General features: G+C 35.4%; 1 protein-coding gene across 2 annotated transcripts in view; it reads right to left on the bottom strand.

Moving 5' to 3' along the window:
• The window catches only part of LOC136038009 (uncharacterized), a 44,423-nt gene that overhangs the window by 12,946 nt on the left and 15,380 nt on the right, over positions 1–16,097 (bottom strand). For both annotated transcript variants that reach the window (XM_065720928.1, XM_065720929.1), the window contains exons 4-5: positions 8,481–8,637; positions 1,654–1,919 (exon numbers count right to left, since the gene is read on the bottom strand). In XM_065720928.1, coding sequence (XP_065577000.1) covers positions 1,654–1,919; positions 8,481–8,637 — 423 coding nt within the window. The remainder of the gene's footprint in view (positions 1–1,653; positions 1,920–8,480; positions 8,638–16,097) is intronic.

Here is a 16,097-nt window from a genome sequence, read left to right as displayed (position 1 = left end):
TAAATGACGACCGGGACACAGGGACACAACTACAACGGGGACACCGGGGGAAACAGGGGGATATAAATGACGACCGGGACAAAAAAACTAAAAAGAAAAAAAAACTAAAAACTAATAAAAAAACTAAAAAATCTAAAAATCTAAATAAGCTAAAAAAGAAAAAAAAAGGAAAAAAATAAAGGAGAAAAACAAAACTAAAAAACGAATGTATATACAGACCGGGACACCGGGATACAAATGACGACCGGGACCCGGGACACAGGGAATATAAATGACGACCGGGACACAGGGACACAACTACAACGGGGACACCGGGGGAAACAGGGGGATGTAAATGACGACCGGGACACCGGGACAGGGAATGGTCGATTAGCAATCACCATCAACAAAGCTCAAGGGCAATCATTAGAATCATGAGGTATAGATCTGAATACAGATTGTTTTCCCATGGACCATTATATGTTGCATGTTCAAGAGTCGGTAAACCTGACAATCTATTTATATGCAAAGACAATGGGACAGCAAAGAATGTTGTATATTCGCAAGTTTTACGTAGTTAAAACCATATATATATATCTATCTATATTCACAGGTGGGACATAGGGACACAACTACAATGGCGAGTAACTATTATGGCGCGTAACGACTTACGCGCGCGGGGGGGCTTGGGGGGGGCGCGAAGCGCCCCCACCAACTAGGTGTTGGGGTGGCGCGAAGCGCCACCCCAACAGCTAGTTGTTTATAATTATCTGCATGCAAGATACCTTAAATTAAAAGGGACCACGGTAAGAAATACTTGCCCAAGCATATCATGTGGCAAAACTGTTTGATCTTTTATTTATTTCTCTGAAAATCAGCTAGAGACAATAGCTTTCCTATAATACGTAGAATTATAAACATATGTACACGCAGTTCTAGACCTTAATTGAGGGAGGGGGGAGAGGGTTGTGCCAGAAGATGCTCAACACGGGGGAAAAAATCAACAAAATACATATTTCCCCTTCTACTTTCAAGAATAACCCTTCGACACTCCCCAATCAAATCAACCCAGAAGTTTTGACTCGTCGTATCCTAAACAGTTACCAATCGGTGTTAAACTTAGAGGTTTCGTGGTCATATCTTCGAAATTTCAGCCATACCTGATCATTCCTTCCTTGTTTTCCAGAAACAACTCAACTTATCCCCTCTTCCTTTTTTAAATTATTTACCCTTAATAACAAGAGTAAGCATATAGAGCGCACGAAAACTCAATCGAGGTTGATTTTTTTTTAGTTGAGCTGAATCGTTAAAGTTGTTTGGGGCAAGGGGTAACACCGAAATTATTAGCAATCATTTGTTGATTGCTTTTTTAAGCAGAAGCTAAATAAGTACATAGAGTAATTTTGAAACAAAATAGAATAAAAATGATTTTAATTCAGAAGAAGGTCATTATTTGGAATCCAGTTTAATAACTATTGAAAGATATAAGAAAAAAAATTACCAAGCATTTTATAATAGTCTGTAACTACTTTACATTGGTTGGCGCAAAGGCCCTAAATTTTAATTTCAGCCATAAATCTTCAGCCACTCCATAAAGAAGAAAGATAACTGCTACATCATATAGTTATGATGGCGCAGCTAGGCTTACCTTAAAAAACAAAAAAAATGACTTACTTTTGCCAAAGAAGACCAAAAGTTCCCAAGAAATGAATATTTCACATTGATCATTCCACAGATCACATCGATAATTTCTCCTAGTGTAGTTTCTGACATATCTGTTATATTATAGACTTCACCTCGTTTACCATTTAACGTCAAATGCCAAATGGCACGTGAGAGATCCGTTACATGACAAACGTCACGCCGCAATTTTTCCGTCCAAAGTATTTCCATAGTCTCAGATAGATGCTTATATACCGCAGCTATGGCAATCCATGGCACTGAAAAATGCAAAAAGTCTTTATGTAGGATAATTTTCCATTCTTCAGCCAACATTTCCGAACTGATCTTTATAGATAGCCTTGATAACAGCTATATCCCAAAATTTTGAAATGATTACATGCTATGCCAAATTTTTGATTTTTATTTAATTATTTAGCTGCTTCTTATAAAATTCACATAGTCCACATAACTGTTTTCTCGAGATTCCACTGGGGATACACATTTATAAATTCTGGATGTGGCAGCTTCATTCCCTTACTTTTTACGTATAGTATCAGAATTTAATTAAAATTAATGAGAAAGATAGTAAAACCTTATTTTCTTCCTTTTAACCAGGAAACACTAGAATAACAACAATTAAAGACATAATAAGAGTTGAGAACTTCTCTTGGTACCTATTTCCATGTACGACACGCATTAATAACAGGGTCTAATGTGTTCTCTAAGTACAATGGAGATTACCCTCTCTTTTATATGCGGAAGAACTCAAGTTCAGCCCTTTTCGTAGCAATAGATTATAGACAACAAACAAAGGAGAAAGAAGAAAAGCATAAAAGTTCTCTATTACCGTTTCACAGCGACTTAAGCGTTTTTTTTTTTGTTTTTTTTTTTTATGACTCGAGTTAAAAAGGGAAAAGATGTTGGTTTCACTTTTTCTGTATATGCTTTACCTATTGTGGGAAAAAGGAACTCAATTCATTTTAGTTTGTTGAATAAAAATTTAGTGGATGGGAAATGACAGTAGATTTTTTTTTTATGGCCCTTGGTATTAACCAAGTGACATATAGCAATCGCCAATTCTGTCGGTCTGTCTGTCTGTCTGTCTGTCGGTCCCGGTTTTGCTACTTTAGGCACTTCCCCAATTTGACCATCTGGGGGGGGGGGAAGTGGGGGGCCGGTTAATTCGGAAAAAATAGAAAAAATGAAGTATTTTTAACTTATGAATGGGTGATGGGATCTTAATGAAATTTGATGTTTGGAATGATATTGTGTCTCAGAGCTCTTATTTTAAATCCCGACCGGATCTGACGACGTTGGGGGGAGTTGGAGGGAGGAACCTAAAATCTTGGAAAACACTTAGAGTGGAGGGATCGGGATGAAACTTGGTGGGAAAAATAAGCACAAGTCCCAGATACATGATAAACATAATCGGAACGGAACCACTCTCTTTGGGGTAGTTGGAGGGGGGGGGTAATTCTGAAAAATTAGAAAAAATTAGTTATTTTTAACATACGAACGGGTGATCGGATTTCAATGAAATTTGAGGTTTTGATGTTTGGAAAACACTTAAGAGTGGAGGGATCGGGATGAAACTTGGTGGGGAAAATAAACCCAAGTGCTAGATACATGATTGACATAAACGGAACGGATCCGCTCTCTTTGGGATAGTTGGGGGGGGTTATTTATGAAAAATTAGAAAAAATGAGGTATTTTTAACTTACGAACAGGTGATCGGATCTCAATGAAATTTGATATTTAGAAGGATATCGTGGCTCAGAGCTCTTATTTTAAACCCGACCAGATCTGGTGACATTGGAGGGGGGAGTTGGGAGGGGGAAACCTAAAACTTGAAAAACACTTAGAGTGGAGGGATCGGGATGAAACTTGGTGGAAAAAATAATCACGAGTCCTAGATACATGATTGACATAACCGGAACGGATCCGCTCTCTTTGGGGTAGTTGGGGGAGAGGTTAATTCTAAAAAATTAGAAAAAATGAGGTACTTTTAACTTACGAACGGGTTATCGGATCTCAATGAAATTTGATATTTAGAAGGATATCGTGTCTCAAAGCTCTTATTTTAAATCCTGACTGGATCTGGTGGCATTGGGGGAAGTTTGGGGTGGGGGAACCTAAAATCATTGAAAACGCTTAGATTGGAGGGATCGGGATGAAACTTGGTGGGAAAAATAAGCAGAAGTCTTACATACGTGATTTACATAATTGAAACGGATCCGATCTATTTGGGGGGGGGGTTAATTCTGAAAATAAGAAAAATTACGTATTTTTAACTTACGAAGGAGTGATCAGATCTTCATGAAACTTCATATTTAGAAGGACCTCGTAACTCAGATCTCTTATTTTAAATCTCAACCGGATCAAGCGTAATGGGGGGGGGCAGTTGGGGGGACCGAAAATCTTAGAAAATACTTAAAGCGGTGAGATCAGGATGAAACTGGATGGGAAGAATAAAAACCTGTCTAAGATACGTGACTGACATAACCGGACCAGATCTGCTCTCTTTGGTGGAATTGGAGGGGGGGAGGTAATTTTGAAAATTGAGGTATTTGTAACTTACGAAAGGGTGACCAGATCTTAATGATATTTGATATTTACAAGGATCTTGTGCTTTAAAGTTCTTATTTTAAATTCCGACCAGATCCTGTGACGTTGGGGGGAGTTGGAGGGGGAAACCGGAATTCTTAGAAAACGTGAAAATTGGGGTATTTTTATCTTACGAATAAATGATCGGATCTTAATGAAATTTGATTTTTAGAAAGAATTCATGTCTCAGAGCTCTTATTTCAAATCCCGAACAGATTGTTTGACATTGGGGGAGTTGGAGGGGGGAATCTTGGAAAAACACTTGGAGTGTAGGAATCGGGATGAAGCTTGGTGGATAGAATAAACAAATGTCCTTGATACGTGATTGACAGAATCATACTGGATTCGCTCTCTTTGGGGGAGTTGGGGGGAGGGGTTCAGTGATTTGGCGAGTTTGGTGCTTCTGGACGTGCTAGGACGATGAAAATTGATAGGCGTGTCAGGGAGCTGCACAATTTGACTTGACAAAGTCGTTTTCCCATATTCGACCATCTGGGGGGCTAAAGGGAGAGGAAAAATTTAGAAAAAAAAGTATTTATAACTTACGAGTGGGTGGTCGGATCTTAATAAATTTTGATATTTAGAAGGACATCGTGACTCAGAGCTCTTATTTTAAATCCTGACCGGAATTAAGCCTCTTATTTTCCCTTTTAAATCAATCTATTGATTCATAGAATTTTGTTAGAGCTCTTACCATATGATCTCTTGGCTCTTAGCTCTTCTCGTCTCGTCACAAGTGCCATATGAGCTCTTAGCTCTTGTTTTTTTTTAGTTCATTCTGCCAGTATTTAAAAAAAAACGCTCGTTGCAGAATTGTTAAACTTTTCTTTTTAATGGTACAAAAAGTTATTTTTAATTTTCAATATTTTTCTTGCTAGAAGGTATGAAGTTGGCTCCAGAGGGTAGAATTTAGGATTATGTGCAGATTTTATAATCTACAGCTATTACATCAAATTTCTGATGTCTATCACAAGTAGTTTGAAAGGACAATCAGAAAAATACAATTTCAAAATTTGCTTGCTCTTTACTTTATTTTACCCCTGTTTCCAGCTTAATAGCGTTGTTCATCAGCCAATAGAAAAAAAGGTTGGATTTTTTTCCGCAAGCTGGAAGCCTCAATGTTAAGTATTCAAAAAGGAAACGGTGGTCAAAATGAGGAAATCCTTTTAAGTACATAATAATAATAATATATTCGCAAATTTGATGGCAGGCCGTTAAGCCTCTACATAAATGTAAAGACATATAATAACACAAAGTAGTAAATGTAGGGGGATCAAGGTATCTCAATATGCATAGTTTTTACCTTTACCAATCTTGGCTTTCATACTTAGTACAATATTTGTGAGTCGTTTAGCTTTAAGTGCATACCCGGGATTGCTCCACACAAATTAATTAATTTTATTGTTAGTTCCGATAATTAGAGTCGTAATTGATTCTTAAACATATTATTTCAATAAAAGGCCATTTGATATGAGATAAAACGGGTCTTGACAATCATATTCTCAAATTTTAATGAGTATATATATATATATATACTAGCTGTTGGGGTGGCGCTTCGCGCCACCCCAACACCTAGTTGGTGGGGGTGCTTCACGCCCCCCCAAGCCCCCCCGCGCGCGTAAGTCGTTACGCGCCATATTAGTTACGCGCCATTGTAGTTGTGTCCCTATGTCCCACCTGTGAATATAGATATATATATATATATATATATATATATATATATGTTTTTAACTACGTAAAACTTGCGAATATACAACATTCTTTGCTGTCCCATTGTCTGTGCATATAAATAGATTGTTTACCGACTCTTGAAAATGCAACATATAATGGTCCATGGGAAAACAATCCGTATTCAGATCTATACCTCATGATTCTAATGATTGCCCTTGAGCTTTGTTGATGGTGATTGCTAATCTACCATTCCCTGTGTCGCCATCGTCATTTATATATCCCCTTGTGCCCCCCGGCATCCCCTTTGTAGTTTTGTCCCTGTGTCCAGGTCGTCATTTGTGTCCCGGTGTCCCAGTCTGTGATTTCTCTTTGAGTGTCCCGGGCGTCATTTATATTCCATGTGTCCCGGTGTCTCGGTCGTCATTTATATCCCCCTGTGCCCCCCGGCGTCCCCGTTGTAGTTGTGTCCCTGTGTCCCGGTCGTCATTTATATTCCCTGTGTCCCGGTCGTCATTTGTATCCCGGTGTCCCGGTCTGTATATACATTCGTTTTTTAGTTTTGTTTTTCTCCTTTATTTTTTTCCTTTTTTCTTTTTTTTCTTTTTTAGTTTATTTAGATTTTTAGATTTTTTAGTTTTTTTATTAGTTTTTCTTTTTTTTTCTTTTTAGTTTTTTTGTAGTTTTTACCTTTTTTTTAGTTTTTTTAGTTTTTTTTACTTATATCCTGGTCGTCATTTATACTCCCTGTGTCCCGGTCGTCATTTGTGTCCCGGTGCTTTGTTGATTGCTAATCGAACATTCCTTTTGTCCCGGTCGCTTTCTCTTTGAGTGTCGTCATTCATATTCCCTATGTGCCGGTGTCCCGGTCGTCATTTGTGTCCCGATGTCCCGGTCTGTAATTTCGTCAGTTGAAAACTTATGATGAAATAAATTTTTAATTTTTTCCCTTTTTTTGTTTTTAGTTTTTTTTTATTGGTTTTTACCTTTTTTTAGGTTTTTTAGTTTTTTTCTTTTTTCTTTTTAGTTTTTTTTGAAGTTTTTATCTTTTTAGTTTTTTTATTTTTATTTATATTTTTTTAGTTTTCTTTTTCTCCTTTATTTTTCAGTTTTTTCCTTTTTTTAGTTTTTTTTTCTTTTTTAGTTCTTTTAGTTTTTACCTTTTTTAGTTTTTTTTAGTTTTTTTAGTTTTTTAGCTTTTTTTATTTTTTTTTTATTAGTTTTTAGTTTATTTTATGGTTTTTTCCTTTTTTTAGTTTTTTTTTAGTTTTTTATCTTTTTTTAGTTTTTTTTTAGTTTTTAAGCTTTTTTAGATTTTTTTATTTTGTTTTCTTTTTTTTTTGTAGTTTTTACCTTCTTTAGATTTTTGCTTCTTTTATTTTTTTAGCTTTTTTAGTTTTTTTCGTTTTTTCTTTTTAGTTTTTTTGTAGTTTTTATCTTTTTTATTTTTTTGTATTTTTATTCATATTTTTTTAGTTTTCTTTTTCTCTTTTATTTTTCAGTCTTTTCCTTTTTTTAGTTTTTTTTCTTTTTTAGTTTTTAGTTTTTTTTTAGTTTTTTACCTTTTATTAGTTTTTTTAGTTTTTTTAGTTTTTTAGATTTTTTAGTTTTTTTATTAGTTTTTAGTTTTTTTGTAGTTTTTGCCTTTTTTTAGTTTTTTCATTTTTTTTTAGTTTTTAGTTTTTTACCTTTTTTTAGTTTTTTTTAGTTTTTTAGCTTTTTTAGTTTTTTTTTCTTTTTAGTTTTTTTTGTAGTTTTTACCTTTTTTAGTTTTTTTTCTTATTTTGTATTAGTGTGAAATAATTCAGACGTCATATGCGGACAAACATGACGTCACCTGATCCACAGATCCACACACAGACAACTTATTTTTATATATATAGATATATATATATATATATATATATATATATATATATATATATATATATATATATATATATTGCATCTACCATTTTTATTGATAACACAACCGATGTAAGTAAAGATATTCCCTTAAGCGATTTTCTTATTGCCCAAAACCATCTCTTGGGTTTCGGCAAGTTAGTTTTTTTAACGTTAATTTTCAAGCTAGTTCTCCCACCTTTGACTTATAAAAGCTGTAAAAATTGGTTAATTCGGCAAACATTTTTATTTAGAGCAATCAAATCATTTGCCTAGTACAAAATTCATTAAAACAATCTACATAAATGGGAATGAGAAACAACCTTACTTAACATTTTTATTAGGGCAGTTATATGCAAGATAATGGTCTAAATATCCGAAAAAGTTCAAAGGGAATGAAGTTAATTGGTCATCACTTCTTTTCCAGCCAGTGGATAGAGGGAAACTTCATAAAATAATTACAAACAAAAGTGTTAAAATTTAAAAGGAGGAGTTTATAGGGAAAATAAATAAATTTAAATAAATCAAAAATTTAACCTCTAGTTTGCTCAGTATAAATTAGTTACTGACGGGTTCGAATTTCCTCCAAGGAAGAAAAAAGTAAAATTCCTTTTACATCTGGTGACAAAGTGGTTTCTACGACACAGCACATAGGGGCAATAAAAAGAAAAACCAAACCATACTTAACGAATTTCTATCAGCCCTTCCATAGACAAGGGGTGGCCTTATGAAAATAATATCGAGATCGTGGATCATTTTTGACAACTTTTGCTCAACTATCCTTTTGTGTTTGGCCATCTCTGTCCAAGGTTCTGGATTAGCATTCTCTTTCATCGGATGCTGTTAAATAAACAAAACGTTGTTGAAACAAAATAATGAACGTAGAAGTAACAAGCACTTTCTTCTCTCGCTTATACCACTACTATTACTACTACTAACAACCCCCTGGAGCACCAAGCTGCCTGAAGTAAACACAGCTACGCACACTCCTCTTCCATCCCAATCTACGCAAAACCTCCCTATTTATACCCTCCCAAGAAGTTCCCATTTCCCCTAGATCTTTGATTATGACACCCTACTTACATGGACATTTATGTGGGAGAAGTACTTGGACAAAAAAAAAACAAAGTAGATCCGAAATTTTCAAACAAAGGAAAGAAGAAGCAAAAGCAGAAACACATAATCCAAATTTTGGAGGGACAAGAGGAGTGGGTAATTTTCAAAGATTATTTTTATTTTCAAGGCTTTCTGCATTTCTTTCGCGAATATTCTAAAGCAACCAAGTCTCTATTCTCATACGAAAAAAAAGAGCAATGACAAATAAGGAATAGAAAGTAGAAGAACGGATTGTCAGGATTTCGAAGAAGAAAAGATGGAGGCAACACATTTGGATTAATTAAAAGGATCTGCGAAATCTGGTTAACGTCGACACTCACCGGTGAACGTCTCTGCTTGAATTCAATTAGCTTCACGAGTCAATTTTTTCAGTCTTATGCAAGCTATGATGGTAAATGTTAAACCTAGACTAGATTATGTTAGTTTAGGTTAGGTTAAACTTGGTTATAAATATCAGAAACAGGTAAAAGAAAACCAAACCTAATCTAACCTAACCTGTCATCATCAAACCTTGCATTAAACTGAAAAAATTGACTGACAACGCTGACTAAATCCAAGGAGAAAAAAGATACTATTTCGGAAATTCACTAATTCTGGACATTCACGGTAACCTCATATATTTATAGTGCCAGGAGCCCGGTACTCGGCACACGGCAAGTTTCCATATATTTGATTCTCTAATCTTCATTAGCATAATATAAGAAATTCTGGCGTGAATTCAATACCTTCTTCCTCTTAATGCATCAAAGAATCATCCACTTCGTAGGATTTGGTTTCTCCTCGGAATTACACATTTCCGATTTCATTTACGATTCACTTTTCTTCTAACTGTAGATTTTGTTCATTATTTTCATTTGAGATCCATAGTGATGGTTGTTGTCAAAAGTCTTTCAGCCGCAGATCTCGTTTGTGCTTCATTTTCGTGTATCATTACATCAGACATGGTTCCATGCCTTTTGCTTTAGGTGTTCGGATTCATTAAAATCATTTAAAAAATTATGAATACTTACATACATAAATAAATACATTGCTCATTTAAAGGGAGCACATATTTATCCTCTTTTCTTTACACAAGGTTTCGAAAAAGCAATTTCAATCGAGTTAAGAAAATTCTAGTGCAAATTTCATTCCTCCTTCCTTGGAATTTGAAATCATCCAAATTATACGATTTGCTTTCTTTTGGGACTCATTGTGATTCTCACTATTGCTTCTCTTCTAACCGCAGATTTCACTTACGATTCATTGTGATACTGGTTGTCACATGTCTTCTATCCGCAGATCTCGTTTGTGCTTCATTTTCCTGCAAAATTACCTCCGATTTTTCAATTCTCAACTTTTATTTTGGCTGCCCAGATTCATTCAAAATAACTAGTAATTTTATATGACATCAAAGATATAAAAAAACTTCTTTCCCAGCTATTCCCCAGTCGTCATATTTTTGCTTTGTTTGCGTTGTTATATCATTCAGTAACACATTCTATAATATTCAGTAACATGAATGTTCTATTTCAGAATCATTTGTCATCTTATGTAATTTAGCACGTGTCGTAGATACTACATTTTAATTCATCCTTCCTGTTTATCCGGGTTGCAGCGGTAGCTAGCGACCTAGTAAGAGACAATCGCGCCCCATAGTAAAAACTACAACAGCCCATAGCTCTTTAAAATAGAGTCAGATAAATAAACAAAGTACACTATTAGAACCACCTTGTTCAAAACTCCTGTATAGGAACCTTAGTCTCTTGGCTTGAACAACAAAGCAAATATGTCGGCTTGAAAAACAAGATATGTGGCTTGAAATGCACTGTGCTCGACTCCTAAAGTGTGTAATCTCTATAACATTGTGCTCTAATTCCGTAGAAAAAAAAATGATTTTTTTTATTTCAATTTTTAATTCAGAATCGCTAAAGTTATTATGTAAACTGCAAAAATATTTACAGTGTCTGAGCCATAATTTTAACTTTTCAGTTCAAACTAGAAAAATACCTGAAAATTAAAAAATATGTTTTGGTTTTTGTTAGGTTCTAATTACTCGACCCGTGGTTTTATGAGTATATTATATTAAATTCTTAGACTTTTCATCAAACCGCATTCGATTCATTGCTTTTTAAATTGTTAAAAAAATCAAGTAAGCCCATTACCTATTTTGGCTCCGGAATATTGGATTTTCTCTCATTAAATTTGTCATTCAACTAATTCATAGTTAGCTACAGGATCCAATATGTTCGATTAGGCATGTCATTATTTATGTAGCAAACGCAAACCCTTTTTTCATATCATCAATTAAAAAAAAAAACCCTGAAAAAGAAGTTTTCTTAAGAAAAGTAAAGCCATATTAAACCTAAGATCAGAAGAAATAGAAACCTCAATAACTCAAAACGACCAGATATTACTATTAAAGAATAAATGAGACCCAAAACGAAGAGAAATTAAATAAACAATCATAACAAAATACACGCAACAGGTACTAATACAAATGAATAAATAAATCTTAAAATGAGTAAAGCTTATATTGAATATGCAAACCAAGATTACAACGAAAAAAAATTTTGCTATCGTATTATAAATGAAAACTAAAACGAACAGAAATTAAATAAACAATCATAGCAAACAAACATACAATAGATGCTAATATAAATGAGTAAATAAATTTTAAAACGAGTGAAACTTAAATTGAATATGCAAATCAAGCTTGAATCGAACAAAAATCTCTACAAATAAAATTTTGGGTTTTGCCTCCTTCTCTCACTGTAAAAGTCTAAAACCTACTGCTTCGTTTGCGCTTAACTGAAAACTATATGTGTCTTGAACAGTCATGGAAAGTACAAATAAAATCAAACTGAATGTTTGTCATATCATCATCTCAAGATTTTATTTCACTGTAATTTTATTTTGATTTACAGTGCTGAAAAAAATGGAAAAGGAAATATTTGTAATTAGTTTTCAGTGGAGCACCAATGACGTAGTAGGCTTTAGACTTTTACAGTTAGGGAGGGGGGGGGGTAGTATCCAAACTCTTGTTTGTAATGAAGCTATATTTGTCTTGAACAGTCTTGCAAAGAACTAATAAAATTAAACTGAATATTAGATATATAATCATATTAATTGATGAAAGTTCGTTCAGAGGTAGCTCTGAATGAATATGACCGCCCCTTACATAAAAACCTTATATGCACCCGGGGCATAACTTAAAACAATAGCCACTGGGCTCTGGGGCCTTTTGGCGACCCTGAAGTTTTTGTTATCTGACGTTTGAACTAAAAAGGCATTATAACTTCCCTTTGCAATCGAATGAGCTCCCTCCGAAGTTTATACGACAATCCCTTCCATACGTAGTGCCACTGGGGGAAAAATTGGAGCCTTAGGGTTGGAGGGGGAGGCTAGTTGCCATTGGATTACTTGACTCTTAAAAAGGGAATTAGAACTTTCAATTTCTAATCATTTGAGTTCCCTCCGAAAATAATACAGACACCTTTTCCGTAAAAAAATTATGTGCCCCGGGACATAAATTACAACTCTTCCCCCCCCCCAGTTTCGGGAGGGGGCAATGTTGACCCCGAAGTTTTTTTATCTGATCGTTGGACTATTTTAGACCAAATGGCAATCTCTAAATTTTAATTAGATGCTTTTGGGGAAAAGAGGGGGGGGGTATATGCCCGCCGATTACTTTTTATGACTCTTAAAAAGGTAAATAAAAATTTCAATTATCAATCAAATGAGCCACCTCCAATGTTTATACAACCCCTTACATAAAACATTACCTACCCCCGGGGCAAAACTTACAACCCTTCCCCCGGGCTCTGGGGGTGGTGTAAACCCCTAGCTTTTGTTACTTGATCTTTAAACTATTTTGAACAAAATGGCTATCTCAAAACTTTGATCAAATACATTTTGGGAAAAAGGGGCCTTGGGAGGGTTAGTTGCCCTCCAATCGACTATTAAAAAAGGCACTAGAAATTCCGATTGACCATCGAATGAGCCCCCTCCAAAGTTGATACTACCCTCCCTTCCGTAAAAGCCGTATATGCCCGCGGGGCATAATTTGCAGCACTTGCCCCAAGGTTCTGGTGGGCTGCATTATCCATGTAGTGTTTGTTATATGATCTTAGGTCTTGAACAAAATGGCAATATGAGAAAATTCGACCGTATGCAAAAAAAGGATGCGAAAAGAGGGTTGCTAATGATAGAGTTGAAAATGAGGGGAGGCTAATTGCCATCGGATCATTTTTGACTCTTAAAAACGGAAAACTTTCAATTTCAAATCATTTGAGTCTCCTCCAAGTTTGTACGACTTCTTCCGTAAAAACTTTATATGTCCCAAGGGCAAAAGTTACAACCCTTCCCCCAGGCACGGAGGGCGGGTATGTTAACCCCAATGTTTTGTTATCTGATTGTTGAACTATTTCAAACAAACTGGCAATTTCGAAATTTTGATTGGGTGCATCTGGGGAAAAGAGGGTGTGTGTGGGGGTAGATGCCCTTCTTTTAAATAAAAAAAGGTAACCAGAAGTTCCAATTTTCAATCAAATAAGTCACCTCCGAAGTTTATGCGACCTCCCCTTACATAAAAACCTTATATGCTTCCGGGGCATAACTTAAAACACTTGCCCCCGATCTCTCAGGGTTGTATCGACCGCCGGAGTTTTATTATCCAATTTTTTAACTATTTTTAACAAAATGGCTATCTCAAAATTTTATCGGATGGGCTTGGGGGAAAAGGGAGGGGGAGGGGAGCTAGTTGCCCTTCGCTCTCTTTTGACTCTTAAAAAGTGAACAAGAACTTTCAATTTTCAATCAAATGAGCCCTCTCTAAAGTTTATACAAGCATCCCTTCTATAAGAACCATTTAAGCCCCCAGGGCATAACTTACAATGCCCGCCCAAGGGCCCTGGGGGGTTGTGTTGACCTTGGAGTTTTCGTTATACGATTTATATCTTGGACCTATATCTTATTATATCTTGGAAGTTGGATCAACTATGATGGCGGAACAGTCAACGAGATAAAAAAGAGAATTGGACAAGCAACATCAGCATTCAACAAACTGAAACCAGTATGACAAAGCAAAAAATATTCTTTGCGTCTAAGGCTCCGTCTGTTGAATAGCACCGTCATGTTCATTCTCCTTTATGCAAGTAAATGTTGGAAGCTAAATGTCTGGCTGGAAAGACGTATCCTAGCATTTGAAAATGTCTGCCTCGGATGAATCCTTAACATCTCGTGGCAGGACAGGGTCACGGACATAGTGGTCCGCAGACGAACAGGTCAACCGCCAGCCACTGATCTCCTGAATCAGAGAAGATGGACCTATCTTTGTCATGTCCTCCGAATTTCAGGAGACCGTCTTCCGAATGCTGTCTACGAGTGGCAACCAAAGGGTGGGCGAAAAAAGGACGACTGAAACACACCCTCCGACGACAGTGCAACCGAGACCTGCGGAGTGCTGAGCTGTCGTTACAACCACAGTGGGAGGACGTCACGGCTGCTGCTCCACACCGGGAGGTCTGGCAAGGCCTCGTTGACGCCCCATGTGCCACACCTGGGCCAGGAGGAGCTAAGGTTTAAGGTAAGGATCTTTGAACTGTTTTTAACAAAATGGCTATCTCAAAATTTCATCGGATGTATTTGGGTGAAAAAGGAAGGGGGGGGCTACTTGCACTCCGATCTCTTTTGACTATTAAAAAGTGAACTAGAACTTTCAATTTCCAATCAAATGAGCCCTCTCTGAAGTTTATACGAGCATCTCTTCTGTAAGAGCCATATATACCCCAGGGTAAAACTTGCATAACTTACAAAATAATTTCTTAGACCACACTGCTTTTCCATTTATGAAAAAAAATAATTGAAGAAAAACGGGTTTAATTTCTTATAAAGCAGTGACAACAAAATAAAATAAAAACTACACTTTAGCTAACCAAAAAATAAAAATACTCCGAATATTTCGGCCCCACGTCCGGGAGCCTTTCTCAACGGAAAAAAAACAACAAAAAAGGAGAAAATTACAACAATTTAAGACTATTTTTAAGACATTATAAAAATACCACGACAACTAAACCAACATAAAAAATATAAACAATCAAATATATAAGAAACAAAAACTCACATTTTAAAACAAACACTCCCGCAACTGACTGTAACTTTAGAAAAACTGAAGTAATTGTTTATATTGGCACTTTCCTCTGCCACAATCGATGTATAAATGGGAATCTATTAAAAATGAAAAATATAAATACTTGCAACAATGCGAAAAGAGGTCACTCAACCCCAAATCCAACCAAAATCTTACAGGTTAATGAGACACAACTATGAATTATAAATTGAGTGGATTTTTTCATTTGCTATTTTAGCTGCCGTCCGTTGACTTCTTACAGCATTGACCATGCTTTGACCTCCGTTCGCAAGGTTATTACTTGTTTCAGGACAATTATGCAACTCAATACTCATTGAAGTTTTTGACTGGTCTTTAATTAAACTATTATAAATTGAATTTATTTTAAATTCCCCTTCATCTCTATTGATACTAATACCCCCATAGATAATCTTTTTTATTTCTATAATTTCTCTGAAACTTTGTAAAAGTCCTACAGACTTATCAACAATTTTTGTCTGATCAAATAAAATACTATGATGAGGAAAATTAAACACGTGATCCGCTATAGCGGATTCAAAAGTATCAGGTTTTTTATTCTGTCTTAGCGAGCAATCTATCGCATTTTTGTGTTGCTGTAGCCTATTTTTTAAATTCTGCTGTGTTCTACCTACATAAAATTTACCACAAGAGCATGGAATTTTGTATACCCCCTGTTGTATATTTCTTGGAACTTTATCTTTTCCGTTATTTAGCCATGAGCTTATATTTTGTCCTGATTAATATATTTGTCCTGATTTAATGATTAAATTAAAACCTGATACTTTTGAATCCGCTATAGCGGATCACGTGTTTAATTTTCCTCATCATAGTATTTTATTTGATCAGACAAAAATTGTTGATAAGTCTGTAGGACTTTTACAAAGTTTCAGAGAAATTATAGAAATAAAAAAGATTATCTATGGGGGTATTAGTATCAATAGAGATGAAGGGGAATTTAAAATAAATTCAATTTATAATAGTTTAATTAAAGACCAGTCAAAAACTTCAATGAGTATTGAGTTGCATAATTGTCCTGAAACAAGTAATAACCTTGCGA

This window comes from Artemia franciscana, chromosome 17, assembly GCF_032884065.1.
Source record: "Artemia franciscana chromosome 17, ASM3288406v1, whole genome shotgun sequence".
Classification (NCBI taxonomy): Eukaryota; Metazoa; Arthropoda; class Branchiopoda; order Anostraca; family Artemiidae; genus Artemia; species Artemia franciscana.
The sequence above is the reverse complement of the archived record's forward strand: the minus strand, read 5'-3'. Positions and strand labels throughout refer to the sequence as shown.